This window comes from Syngnathus floridae, chromosome 6 (genome assembly GCF_059516105.1).
Source record: "Syngnathus floridae isolate MCC-2025c chromosome 6, RoL_Sflo_1.0, whole genome shotgun sequence".
Taxonomy (NCBI): domain Eukaryota; kingdom Metazoa; phylum Chordata; class Actinopteri; order Syngnathiformes; family Syngnathidae; genus Syngnathus; species Syngnathus floridae.
This window is the reverse complement of record NC_142418.1, coordinates 12,147,739-12,161,859: the sequence shown is the minus strand read 5'-3', so window position 1 is coordinate 12,161,859 and position 14,121 is coordinate 12,147,739. Positions and strand designations below refer to the sequence as shown.

At 42.8% G+C, this 14,121-nt stretch overlaps 1 protein-coding gene across 1 annotated transcript; it reads right to left on the bottom strand.

Annotated features, from left to right (window-relative positions):
• Window positions 1–372: 372 nt before the first annotated feature.
• Window positions 373–12,336, bottom strand: plekhg7 (pleckstrin homology domain containing, family G (with RhoGef domain) member 7). Its single transcript, XM_088378181.1, has 17 exons — window positions 12,047–12,336; window positions 10,796–11,543; window positions 8,408–8,430; window positions 6,659–6,771; window positions 6,306–6,343; window positions 5,857–5,961; window positions 5,289–5,438; window positions 4,976–5,071; window positions 3,999–4,097; window positions 3,089–3,202; window positions 2,710–2,884; window positions 1,890–2,005; window positions 1,619–1,706; window positions 1,459–1,538; window positions 1,167–1,320; window positions 985–1,082; window positions 373–631 (listed from the first exon to the last, which is right to left on the bottom strand). The coding sequence occupies exons 2-17, from the start codon at window positions 11,414–11,416 to the stop codon at window positions 521–523; spliced, it is 2,181 nt and encodes a 726-aa protein (XP_088234307.1). The 5' UTR covers window positions 11,417–11,543; window positions 12,047–12,336; the 3' UTR covers window positions 373–520.
• Window positions 12,337–14,121: the final 1,785 nt, after the last annotated feature.

The window sequence follows — 14,121 nt, the reverse complement described above, 5'->3', positions numbered from 1 at the left end:
CTTTTAAAGAGCGCACACACACTTACTTTGTACAAAAGACACATTGAGGTAAACTGAGAACCATTCCTACTCATCCACACCAAGAATCATGACAGACTTACCAATAATACATCTGGTACTCATTGTTGTAAATCAGAATATTTTTCTGTTTTCACTGTCTTTGTACATAGTTGTATCATTGTTTTTATTATATGTTAGCACTTTGTTGAAATGAACTGGTTATATAAAGTTGTATTGTAAAATGAAGTAAATTATTAAATTAATAAGTTAAATTAAAAAGTTAAGAAAAATAATAAGTAAATTAGGTAAATTCAAAAACACCCAATGTGATCCCATACCTTTTTGTAAAGAGAAACACTGTCCCAAAATGTATTAGATGTCCAAAGTTTTATTGGTAGACTACTACAGCAGTTGACTGTGTACGACATGCTAGTGGAATCATTGTCATTGGTGACACGGAACAGTGAAGTGCACGAAGACAATTGGGCATGTGCAATGGCATCTCGTGTCGCAGTACATTTCAGATCTGAGAAGATTCTAACCACAGTGAATCGTTTTTTACTCGTGGCTGCCGAGAGTCCAGCTTCAGCAGGGCCGATACGGCCTCCTCTATCTTCGATAGCCATGCTCTCTGGAAAACAAACAGTATACAAGTATAATCTTGAATATCAGGTGCACACCCTAGTAGCACTCATACCTTTCCTTTTGAATACAATGGCAGAAAGAATAAAGCTTTACTAAAGGGTACCGTCCAGTTTAACAGTAATTACTGAAACAAACCATCATCCATGCTATCATCAGTGCAGTGACTGACAGCCAGGTAGCATAAATAACAGTCCAAAATATGCACAGATGAAGCTGAGCTGGTAAAGGGAGTCAAAACTATGTCAACAAATATCCCGAAATAGTGTGTTGATGAATACAAATGGACAGAATGAAGAGAGTCTAGCTCATAATTGGAATCAATAAATATAAAGAAATTACCTTGGAAGACTCGGACACAGCCTGCAGGACAAACGCACCAATACACTGCTGATAGCGGTTCTGGTGCGTAATTATAAAAGAATGAGGCAGCCCTGATGCTTTAAAAAAAAAAAAAAATACAACGATGAAATTATGTAAACCTCACAAGAAGTGCAGATGCATATCAACACTCTTGTTATTACTTGAGGCATTGAGCTGATCGATGTTCCTGAGCCGGAGTCGGTCCAGAGAGATGGGCTGGTCGAGAACCGTGAAGGTGCACCCGTCCTTCAGCAGCTGGTCTAGCTCCAGGTTCTGCGTCAAACGCAGGGAGTTGGCTTCCGGTCCAATGGATCTCTACGTTCATGCGCACCAGGAACATGTAGTTTTGTTTGGAACAGGATTCAAATAGTTAAGGAATTGTGGCCCGCAAACTAATAGCATCGCACTGGCATAGTATGTTTGTGGATGAAAGACACCTATGCACCTACACACCTTCTTGTTTCTCTTTATCTTGGTGATGAGCAGGAATTCATCAAAGAGGAACAGGTAGACGTCTATCTGCTTGGCGTTCTCTGGAGGAGAGCCAAAGAAGGATGGTGTGAGTGTGTTTACGGTGCTTGCCAAAATGCATCTGAGAAGCAGACTGGCAGACCTGTGAGCACCAGTTTGCCTTCGTGCAGCAGACTTCTGTGAGAAATAAGATTCTCCAGCGTCACGGCCTTCAGCAGATGTTTCACTGTCTGAAGAAAGAGAAGCGTTTCAGAATGTCACAGGCGACCTCTTTTTTTTGCAGGCAAGAGCTTACAACAAAACGGTCTGAGAGGAAAAGCAATCCTCATCCATCAACAAAACTGTAAAGGATGGATGGATGGATAGATAGATGGATAGATAGATACGACAGCCATCCGTTCGGCAGCACCGACCTCGGGAATGAAGGCCCGCTTGTCCCACTCCCACACAGGCAGCCACACCAGTGCGTCTCTCAGCTGCTTGACCTTCTGATAGTTGTCCAACCATTTCACCTTTCCCTCCAGGTCACCTTAGAAGAAAGACAATGTTACTATTCGTAGTCCGTAATTACTTTTTTCTACTAGTAACAGGGTTCCAATTACACGGGAGGTTCCCACGAAGGTTACTTGAGCTGTCGCAAAGAAAAAAAACCTCATCGATTTCTTGGCCTTTTGTGCAAGAACCTTTCGCCAAATGAAGGAGCAGCCGAACAATGCAAAAGAGAAGAAAATTTATCAGAAGTGATGCGAAGCAAGGCTCCAGCAATAGCTTATGTCCCCTCGCCAAAGTTGCTCTTTTTAAACTTATCATGATGGATTGTTTATGACTTGAGTAAGCAATGTAAGGCAAGCAGCTGAATATAGCCAGCTTCGTTCTTTAATCCGGCCAACAAATTTCCTGAGCCATGTGTCAGTTTTCAAAGTCAAACATGGCCCTTGGGCACAAAAGTTGTCCCGCCCCTACTTTGCCTGTCCTGCTGCACTTTGGTCCCATTTGAAAGCATTTTCAGCTTGTCCCAACACGTTGCCTGTCCAACATGGACGGACTGGTGTGACAACATGCTGATAGACTCGAGCCTACTGTGCTTGATAAAAGAAATGCGTGCGGCTTTTCATTGTCTCAACACAAACTCGCTCTCCCAGATCTCGAGTCAAGATCTGTAACGGCGGTGTCCCTGCATGTGGAACCGATTTCTCCTTTGTTCTAAGTGGCGGAAGAGGAGGACATGCTCACATATAGATATGTCCACTTGGTCCGCGACCGCCTGCAAATCCCTGCTCTCCTCGTCCGTGTGGAACCTCTTTGCGATGTTCCGTAGGAGCAGCGGGTAGCGGGTCAACCTCTGCAACGGCGCCACCAGCAGGTCGCGCAGTCGCAACCTGCGGCACTGCTTGTTGCTCTCGCACCACTGGGTAACACGAAGAAGCCATTTAAGAGCAGGATAAAGAGGTGATGCGCGATGAAAATGAGAGCAAATATTAAGCAATAAAATGAGAACATAAGCAGGATGTTTGCAGCCTCCTTTTCAAGGTGCTGTCTGAATTAGAATGCTTTATTGATCCCATTTGTGAGCTATGACGCACAAGCACAAGTGTTAAGTGCCCTCGTGTACCTTGACGTAAGACCCAAAGTCCTCTCTGGGCTTGAGGCTGTCCAGATAAAGCAAAGCTGTGGTGTAGTTGAGGCAATACTTCTGCAAGCAGTGGCATATGCTTTCCCGGAAAGCCTGCCAACAGATAGCAATGCCACATCAGCATGTACACGACAGATAAATACATCATAAAAGCAGAGGTCACGTCTGTAGGACACAAAAATGTGACGGTCAATGAATCAGTTAGACAAAAAAAATATATAAATATTCATACCCTCCCATATCAATGTCACTGAGCTGGAAATTAACTCATGAAATTCAGGCATTGCTTTGTTTGCAGAACAAGTGAATTAGTTTCATTCTCCGGAGCAACAATATTGGTCTGGATTAAAAAAAAAAAAAACTTTAAGCGGGAGGTTCAGATCTTTGTCATAGGTTGTGCAATATTGTGTAGTCAAGAAAGATACGTTCACAACATTCTAATTGATTCGTGTGTGTCTATTGAAGCTTTCTCGCCACCGGCAGCTTGATGTGTCATGTAACGTTTTGTGGTTCATCACAGCCGAGTGTTTGCACGCAAAGCTAGTAACTGCTGGCACACCGTTCCCTGTCCCTGTCCCTCCCTTGAATGCTATGGCATTGTTGTCTGTCTGCACTGCCTGGCACACAATGTCAACTCAGCCAAGAGGTAACTGATGTATTGAATAGCTTCAATGACATCAAACCATTTAGGGAGAGGCCATGAGTCACTTTGCCAAGCCTTTCTTTCACTTGTGACTCAATGGGGGGTATGTTATTTGTCAACATGAACATTCAGCAGCCTCTTCTGCTTATCAGAAGAAGAAAAATGGACACCCCACATCCGGGAATCAAAATGAAATATGGATGTGACGTGTTTTGCTATTGCGCAAGAGGTGCACTGGAGTCTTACTTTGCTCAGAAGCTCCAGCAGAGTAGCTCGGTTACCATCGGTGATGTCCAGCGAGTCCTTGATGACGCGCAGGAGGTTGTTAAGGAAACCAAAGCTCACCTGCAAAAAAGACAGAGCGTATCCTCTTTTGCAGTAGTCCCCAACCTTTTTAGCATCACGGACTGAATTACTGTCAGAAAATATTTTCACGGACCGGTATACCACCAGTATACAGTGATCCCTCGCTACTTCGCAATTCGTTTATCGCTGCTTCACTACATAGCAGATTTTTTCCCCCCAAATTAAAAAAACATTTAAAAGTCAAAATAAAACTTCTAAATTGAGGAAACATGTGTCTAACCTTTAGGACAATGTAGTATTGCTCCAAATATTCGTTTACATTCCTTTAGAAGTCCGTTTTCGCGTGTTAGCCCGGTCGCAAATTAGCATCTTTCCGCTAACTCGTTAGCCTGCCCAGTACTTGTTGTTGGTGACCGTACTTCGCGGATTTCACTTATCGCGGGTGGTTTTTAGAACCAACTATCTGCGATAAACGAGGGATTACTGTAATATAATAATAAACGTGAATCCACTGTGTATTTTATGCAACTTTACTTGCAACATAACATGATTAATGTTATGTTATGTTATGTTATGTTATGTTATGTTATGTTATGTTATGTTATGTACACATCACTGTTATTTATTCTTTCTTGTGTGGCCCGGTACTAAATGATCCACGGACTGGAACCGGTCCAGGGGTTGGGGACCACTCCTCTAGTGACTAGGCCACTAAGACATCCTTCCTGTTACATCAAGGCATTACGATAGTACGTCTAGACATTTTGTTGCTGAGACGACAGGTGAGTATTATCATTTTTTGCAGGAGCAAAAGTCACGCAAGACACTTTGATACCGTGACGTTTGTGATGATTCATTGATGCAATGTACGTGCAAAAGTTATCAGGCCCTCGTGCTGTGTTTGCGTTAATACTCACCAGGCAAAGCTCACTGAGGTTTGCAAACAGCCTCCAGGCGTCAATATCAACCAGGCAGCTTTTCGTCTGAAGGTTAGCGAGTGTAGCCAAAAACACCTGAATGCAACAAAGGAGTCCGACAGACAATCGGCTTACAAAGACTCTTGTTACGCTCTTGTTTGTAAGCACAGACAACCAAAAGAGACTTCAGGAATGCAGAGGGAAAATGTAAAGAACAAAGTAGCAGGTTTTGGCTTTTTGTTTGAGTTTAGTGTGTTTATTTATGGTGCTGTGTGTGTGTTTCTACGCGCAGTATTGTGTGGCGAAAAATCACCTCTTTGAGAACCATGAGCTGATCCAGGAAGTAAACACACTCGCTGGTGAAGAGTTCCCAGATGGCCTCTTGTCTTTTAAAGCTGGGAGGGTCAGGGGTGGCGCTCCACTGGGAGGACTGGTCCTGCAGGAACTCTGCTACAGAGTAGTCCTGCGCAGAAGTCACCACAAGGTATCAAGTTCGTGCAGAATGCTAAGTAATTAGCTTTAAGGTCGAGGGGAAAGTGAGAAAGGAGAGAAAGCACTTTGCTGTGTTATCGTTTGTATGTGTCAAACACTTATCACATGATAAAATCTGTGATGTTCCTCCCACTATGCGAAGTCACTCAAGCGTGTGCAGTGTGTATTTATATTTATATGCTGGATGGTTACCGCCTAGAAAATCAGGTTGTTGCACTACTTGTTATTTCAGGGTAGCACGCTCTACGTAGATTCTATTTGGATTAGAAATCTGAATGTGTTAGCATCTCAAATCGAATTCACGGAAAATCCCTCGCAGCACGATGAGACGTATTTACACAACAAATAGCGCGGCGCTTCAGGCGCTGCTGACACAGGCCGTTTCTCACCTTGTACTTTTGAAGGTCACAGTTCCTCCAGTCTTGGATTTGGGCTATTGAGAGATATCCTTCAATATCCGTCACCGTCGTGCCTGTTTGGGACTTCCCTTTAGTCTGAAAGTGAGAAGTATTTTCATTTTTTCAAAGGGTGTCATTGTGTGCGTGTGTGCGTGTCCTTGTCAACCAAACAGTGCTAGCGTGCGACTGTGCGCATTCAGGCCCAGTCTTGCATGATCAAAAATTCAACTAATCAATTTGGCTCAACTTTTACAGTGGGCATATGTCCAATGACTGCAAACTCACACTTTTCTGTAAGTGGAAAAAGGGATGAGGAACCATAATCTGCTTTGTGAAATGGGTCAGGGAACAATGTTGTAACCTCAACAAACACACACACATGCACCAAAACAAAACACATCAAAAGAAACCAGCAGCAGCCGCTAAAGCACAAGACTTACTGTGCTACGTCTTGAAAACCACTTTGACTTCTTTGTGTCTGCAAAAAAAAAAAAAAGCGTAAATTCAATAAATAAATAAATACAATGGCAAAAGGAGCTGTGAAGAACAGCTCAACAATTGGAAACAAAACAATGTGCTTTGGAATTGGCCTGTTAGAGAGGTACTTTGTTTGATGGGATTGAAGACTGACAAGCATTGCTGGTAAAAATACAATCAACCAATTGATGCATGATTGATGAGGAATATTTGAACTGACGTGTCATGACAAACCATTTGAAGTAAAAGTTATGCTGGGTATTCTGCCCAGATGGTTTGACAAGGTACAGCATGTAATTTTTGTTTTTCTTTTTACCAGAAAAGTTGTCTAGTAAGTCAGCTGCTCCATTGGTTACAAACAGGTCCCCAGGTGAAACATCCAAGCCAGGTAAACTGACCACTACAGAACTCCGCCTCCTTTCTTCCAACCTGAAGTAAACAAAAAAAAAGATGTTTCATGCCTTTAGATTAGTCTCGTAACATTTATCTAAGCAACGCCGATTTCAGCCAATACTTCCTGTACGTCAGAAGGAAATAACTAAATTCCATTTATGATTCTTCTTGAGATGCCAGTGAAATACCTTCTCCACTGTGCAGCAAATTGGTTATTTACAACACATGCAGAGCAGAAATGAACACCGTGGCACGTTTCTGCCCGTTTGACAGAAACCTTGTCAACACCTTGTCAATGTTTCAATGCCAAAAGAGGCACACTGTGATTGTGTGGCACTTTTAATCCTTTTGGTCTCTTTTCAGTGAGTTACCAGGGCAAACAAAAAACACTGGGGAACTATTTTACCCAAGGCAAAGTTAGCGTACCGAAACCCCAATGCTGATCGCCAGTCAATTGCGGTCAGCAAGCCGACAGGTTGACTGTGCTGACAAATATTGAAAGCTCTCGGTGGTTTTACTTCCACTTCAGAGCAACAGAATTGATGAAAGCAGATCATTGCTTTTATTGTTCTGTGCACATTCTTATCAAAGTTACACGCCCATTGTAACGCACCACCTTACACCTTCATTACAGTAAACAGGAGGAAGTACAAGAAAGAGGAATGATATTTGCATCAACCCGTGATAACATGCAAAATAGCAGTGCTTTTTTTTTTTCCCTTCCTCGTCGCACACAATGAGCTCTGCGGTTCCATTTCTGGAAGTTGCGCGAGCTCAACTGTCAAACACCTACACGTATGCCCGCAGGTGAGAATGGGAGGACTTAGTTAGTTGCATTCACCCTGGTTGAACTTTGGCAATGCAAAGTGATCCTTTCAGGTAAAGTAAAAAGTGAGTGGGCAGGTGCACCTGAGGAGGATACAGACCTAATGAGATCAGAAGAAAGGGGGAGCCAACGCTAGCCACCCCGCAAACTAGGTCGGAGCTTGTGCGAGCGCTTCATTCCGCCGCATCCTCACAATGACGTGCTGTTGCTTTGAGGCCACTCAGAAAGCCGTCTCTGTGTCCACTCAGGGCATTTGTGAAAATGGGTGCTTTGTTCCCCCGCTCAACAGGAGAAATAATGATGCACGGAAACAAAACTCTAGCGCCGCCAATGCCTTTGCGGGGCTCGGCCACTGGAAGAGAAGAGGCGTAGTGCCAGCGTGTAATTACAGAGACAATAGCTGCCTAATTATCCAGACGGGGAACAACCCAGCTGCCCATTAGGGCCAGGAGGGGTGTGGGTGGCAGTAAAGAGAAAACAGCATTAATGAGGGTTTGTCTAGTCCACAACATGACCATGGGACTCTCAAAACTTAACTGTGCTCCACTAACAAAGACATGAGTGACAAAGAATGCTCAATGGGGCTTCTTAAACCAGAGATCCCATCATCCTTGCTCACGGGTGCCCACTGACATAAGGCAAGGCCCCAAAGTGTCGGAACAAGATGAGGCGGATTAGGGTTTTTGTGCTGACATCCAGTCATAACACAGCCGGCGCATCGTGACAATTTGAGACTATTCACAAGGAGGGAGGGAGGTGGGTGGGTGTGTTTGTGCATGCCTCATATTCAAAATGTTTTCCTCAAAAGGCGTGCGTGGATGATGTTGATGCATGCAAAAAACTTACCTATTAGGGCGTTGCTCTTTCTCCTGCAAAAAGAAAATAATGCAGTCAGTGACAAATTTCAAGATCCAATTTGAATAGGCATTATGCCTTTGGTTGTGTTTTACTACAGCTGCAATGATTAATCGACAACTAGTCGATTATCAACTCAATCGATTACTTTTGATCATCATTTACGTGCCATTTTTTAATTTACAAATGATGCAAATTATTCAAATTCAATTTTCTCAACAGTATAAATAATCTCTGATTTCTTTTGAGTTCCCTGATAGCAGACTGATTATCTTTGTAGTGAATCAAAATACAACAGTTGCTTTTATTTTGGAAACCATTGTGAAAATATTTGCCAATTTTTTTACATGTTACAGACCAAAATTATGACAATTCATTTGTTTGTGCATTTTATGCACTGTCAATTTGAAATGGCATGTTTTTCAACAGAAATTTGGACATTAAGATTTTTCCTCTAATTCATCGATTAATCAACAAAATAATCGACAAATTAAATCCATTCGTAAAATAATAATTTGTTGCAGCATTATAGTATAGGCTTTGTACTCTTTAATTTTGGCGTTGGAATTAATACACTATTCACCGGAAGGAGGAAGGGGGGGGGGACTAAAGATTTACTTGGGCCTACACCAATGCCATGTGTCAAAACACAACATTTTGTGAAAATCAGTCAAGTCGTTTTTTTTGGGGGGGCCTAATCCTACAAACAGCAACAAAACCAACCTTGGCAGCGGTTAAAAAAACACACGCGCGATAGCTTTGTCTTACAGTACACTGCATTCCACGAGCAATGCCGAGGGTTCTTCCTGCAAATGGCGCCATTATATCACTTTCAAAGACATTCAAATTTGAAACAGCGTTTTAAGTGGTCTCTCTGATTCAAAAGCCTCACGATATCTGAGGAGAATGCCAGTACTCTATTGAGAATGTGTTGTGTTGAATAGCAGGAGCTGATGAAAAGATCTCCTATTATCTTCTTCCATCGCTCAGTGACCCCTCCATTAATAGGTGACTGCCGACTGCCGTGAATGGGGGCCCTGGGAGAGCACTTCCCAGGCCTCGCCGGGCAGTGGGCTCCGTCCGAGCTGTCAGTGCATGTAACTGCTGATTCATTGCTTGTCAAAAGCTTGCACTGTGGATGACCACCGCAGGGGGCAAGCGAGAAAGACTGAGCCTGATAAGGAATGTGTAACAATTTAATTTACAGGCTGTGAATTAAAAGCCGTACCGGACTACATCACTCAGCGGCCTAGATTTATGGGTTGAATTTGCGCAAATGCCACAAGGATATAGGCGATGGAAGTAAATGATGAGCGTTGACATTCTCCAGCTACATATTTCAAATGCAACATGCGTGTGATGTAATCTAATCAAAATACCCCAAGGGTTAAGAATTACAGCAGACTTCTCGGCCTCTTTTGAAGAAATAATATCAGCATGTTTTTGAGGGGTTCCGTGCTCTCATGCAAATGAGCCAACATGGCTCCTTGCCATGACAACTTGAGTGACACAGCCCGTACATTGCTTAGTATTATGTTAATTAGACCGATCTATAACGAAGCAAACTTTCTCACAGTCTCAGGAATGACTAGCTCACTAAAGGTTTACTTAGTTGATGCAAGAGAAACATATAAAGTCACTCAACAATTTGTCCCTTCTATGGGAGACAGATCTCTCCAGCCAACGTCTATCTGGGTTCGGCAAAGATGTCCACGTCTCCATTAAGTGTCACAACTGGTGTATGCTTTAGTGTGATGCGGTAAAACCAATTCATGTGTTAAGTTGCTGATGATGATGTATAGCGATTTCAAAATTCAGCTTGCATTTCTCCAATTTAAAATGCTTTAAAAAATATTTCTCACCTGCAGTGGCTTCCACTGCATTTTATTTTGGAAGAAACTGCATTTCAGACTAACTTCCTGCGCAGGGGGCACAACCTGCCAGAGTCTAGTTTGTCAGTTATGCGGAGATTCCTAAATATTTAACTGTACCTAACACATTAGTCAGGTGTCCCATGTAATGTATTGGTCAGAAAAACTTTTTTTTCCCTTAAAATAACCCAACATCTATCTATGCCAGTGACAGGTAGAACAATGAAATTATCTCCAACTTGTTGCCATTCACACAATGTAACAGTGGTCAGCTTTGTGTTAAACTAAACAGGCCAAGATTTCACACAAAATTCATTTGTGAGTAAACTGAAATGAGATTGTAATTATTTCACTTTATATTTTTTGTGACATTTGTTTGGAGTTGTGCTCGGAGATTTTTTTTCTAATGTAAACTATGCACCTTGACTCAAAAGATTTGGAAAAGCTAGTCTTGAAGGGTGACTGGATTTTTTTTTTTTTTTTTTTTAACATAAACACCACTGCTCACCTGGAATTCACTATCAGGAAATCCAAAATCTTTCTTAACAGTAGGATGAGCACTGCGACACTGCGGCTTCATGGAAGCGATAGAATTGTCAAAGTTCTTTGATCTATATGATCTGGTTCTCTGTCGGCCACAGGACGAAATTGGCGGATGCTCATGACAGATCTCGCCACCAGACAGGAGGGGGCTGATGGCTAGGGGAGACTTTACTCTGTGTAAAGGTGATGACAAGCATGCAGCGGAGGGCTCCTCCTGGGTGATACCCATCCTCGCGGGATCCTGGGAGTCCAACACGGGACGCCTGGTGCTCCTCATCCTCCTCAAGGTGGGAGAGGTGGAGATGCGGCCGGGAGCCTGCCGGTCAAACTGGAAGAAAGGTGCTACCATGCCGTCATGATCGAGCAAAGGTGAATGCCTCAGCTTGGAGTGTGTCCGTGTCAGATCAATGTGCATTATCACCGGATTGCTGGTTTGACACTCCTTGTGCTCCGAACGCCCCCAATCTGTTTGTGTCTCTGCATTTGCCACTCCTGAAGTGACAACTTCATTTTCCGCCCATTCAATGTAACTCCAGCCCAACGTCTTTTCAACATTATGGTCGACGACTTGCTTCATTGTAGACATTTTAACCTCAAAGGCATCGTAGTGCAGCAGGCTTTCAGAAAGTGGAAGGTTTAGGGGTCTGGAAGCTTTGCTTCCTCTGACTGAAGGTCAGATCCTGGGGCATTCCAGCACAATTTACACCAAGATCCTGCCAGGGGAATGACAGAGAGAAGGAGGAGGGGGGGCGTCAAATCCATACAGGCAAAACAGAAACAGTCTTAAGGCATAATATTCATCTGAAGAGGACGTGTTAACAGCACACAACATTGAGAATTCACGCGCGCCTACTCTTCTTTTAACAAGTCTTAGAAACCGTGGGAGCTCGCTGAAGGCAACAAAGTGGATTACAGGGTTTATTCCATGTGACAATAGCACGACACAAAAGACTCGCACACAGGGGTGCGCGATCGCGGTTAATAGTTCACGTATGTGAACGCTTCAGCGTGTTGTACTTCCATCGGTAGATAATTCATTATCACGACTGTTGCCATGACTGTAACATTTTCATTGTTTTTCATTTAAAAGCGAGCCACTTGCTTTGGGCTCTTCCAGGAGGCAACAAAGGAACTCGACGACGTCTTTGCAACGTGAGAACACCTGCACCCGGCACACTAAAACTCAGTAAAGTGGAACAAAGTCAGGTGTACTTACATGCGTGGAACGGAACGGCTGAGACGCGAACCAAGGGCGGCCGGCCGGCGGGGGCAAGAGAAGCGTGACCGGGGGAGGGAGTGCGTCCTGATAGGCTGGTGCAGCTGGAAAGCCGGATCGAATAGACGAAATAAAATGCCCCGAAATGAATTAAACAAAATAAAATAGACTGTGTGTCTGAGATCGTCTGTCAAACGAAACGACCACGTGAAAAGTGAAGAAGCTGGTGCTGTGCACTACATGGGGGCGTGGAGACTTTGGCAAGGCAAAGTTTAGGTGCGTCTGTGCACCGCCCGTATTGAATCATCAGAATTTCACGACAGACTTGATTGTTTGCTTTGCCAATTATGTACAAACCTTTCATTAGTTTTATGGTTGTATAATATTTTTTTTACTGGCACAACGTTCCTTCTATCCCATGGAAATTATTTTTAAGAGACACTACTGGGAGCTGCAGTGATAGTTAAAACCATACTTTTACAAGCATAAAAAAGCTTGGTTTAAACAACGGACGGTTGTTTTTATTCAAACACGTTCAGCAGGTGGATCACCTGTTTGTGTACAATATGAACACTAGAGGGCGACGGAGATCAAATATTAAGACCCAGTGCTGTCCACTTGAGGGCTTGAGTGGCTTGATGTCCAGCGCCGCCTAGAGTAAATGGATAAAACATCAGCATCAACATCTTTTTTTCTCCTTTCCACTTTTCCTTTTTTTTTCATCACAAAGGATTCATTCCTCTCCATCCAGGTCTATCTTCTATGATACCGTTGTTCCCTCATGTCTATCAACCATCTATTAGCTCTCTTTTCTGGCAGATCCATTCTAAACCTTCTGCCATTATCTCTCCTCTGAATGTGTCCTAACAATCGAAGTCTGGTCTCTATAATTTTATAACCTTTGACCCGGTAGCTCCGAGAATCTCATCATCAACAGCAGCCTAGCCTTATAAACCTTTGCTTTTGTAAGTCCAATCTTTTGGCAATTTGAGATATATCGCATCCTCGGAAATGTGTGTAAGGCCCCCCCAGCATTTTATTTTACATTCTAAAATATATTTTATTTTCTCAGTCCCCCTGTGTATCAGTTCAAGCCCCCTTTTAGCAACAGGGGAGACAAAATAATCCTGGAGCCTGTCACTGCTGTGTCTGTACTAACAAACTGATGCTCTTCGCCCTTCTTTCATGATCTTTTTTTAACTGGCTAGAAACAAATCTACAGCAGAGACTTCTTGGTGTATATGAAACTCCAGGCAGAGAGGACGTTCAACCCCCTCATGACCAGACTACAAATGAAGCGACCGCTTTATAAATGAACCTTTCACTCCGCCTTCAATTGCACTTGCAAAAACAGCAATTCATCACCAAGCCACTAAAATTACACTTTCAATTAGTGTGAGGTCACAATTTGACAAAATGATATGTTAAGATATGGTGTATTGTGTTTTCAAACCACTCATTTATTCTGCTTGCTTTTCAAGCACAATAAATTATGATGCTTCTGTTTCTTTTTACAACTAATGTTTGACTTTTCAGAGCTGTACAACTCACATTTACTTTAATTGATCAACGCTGTTGATCAGTTGTTGATCAATTACCAGTAATTCAAAAAATGATTGTTGATAGTGACAGCTTTTCTTGCTTGCAGCTGTTTTTGCGAGCTAGATGGTGCTTCCCGAGCTTTCAATGTAAAAGTAGTTTTATAGTAACAAGATATGAAAAGCACATAGAAACAGAAATCAGATAGTTTGGACATTTTAAAGTTAAAATAGCTCTGATGGATTAAAAGATTATCAAACCACAGACAATTTATCTGTGAGCCCCGATTTGGGGTTCTCCTGAGCAGCTCAGATCAGTCCGAGCACACCGCACATGATAGGATTCGCTGCTACGATTATCCTTCGAGCAATTCCGAAAATGGGGGCCAACCTATGATTGACAAACAAACTTACAAGTGCAGTTCATTTGTTTTAGTTATTGTCATTAAATTATTTAGCCTTTTGTGTTAGCCAGTTTACAACATAAGCAAAGGAAAACACTGTTTAATGGCATGTCTAGTGTTTTTATTCATCTCA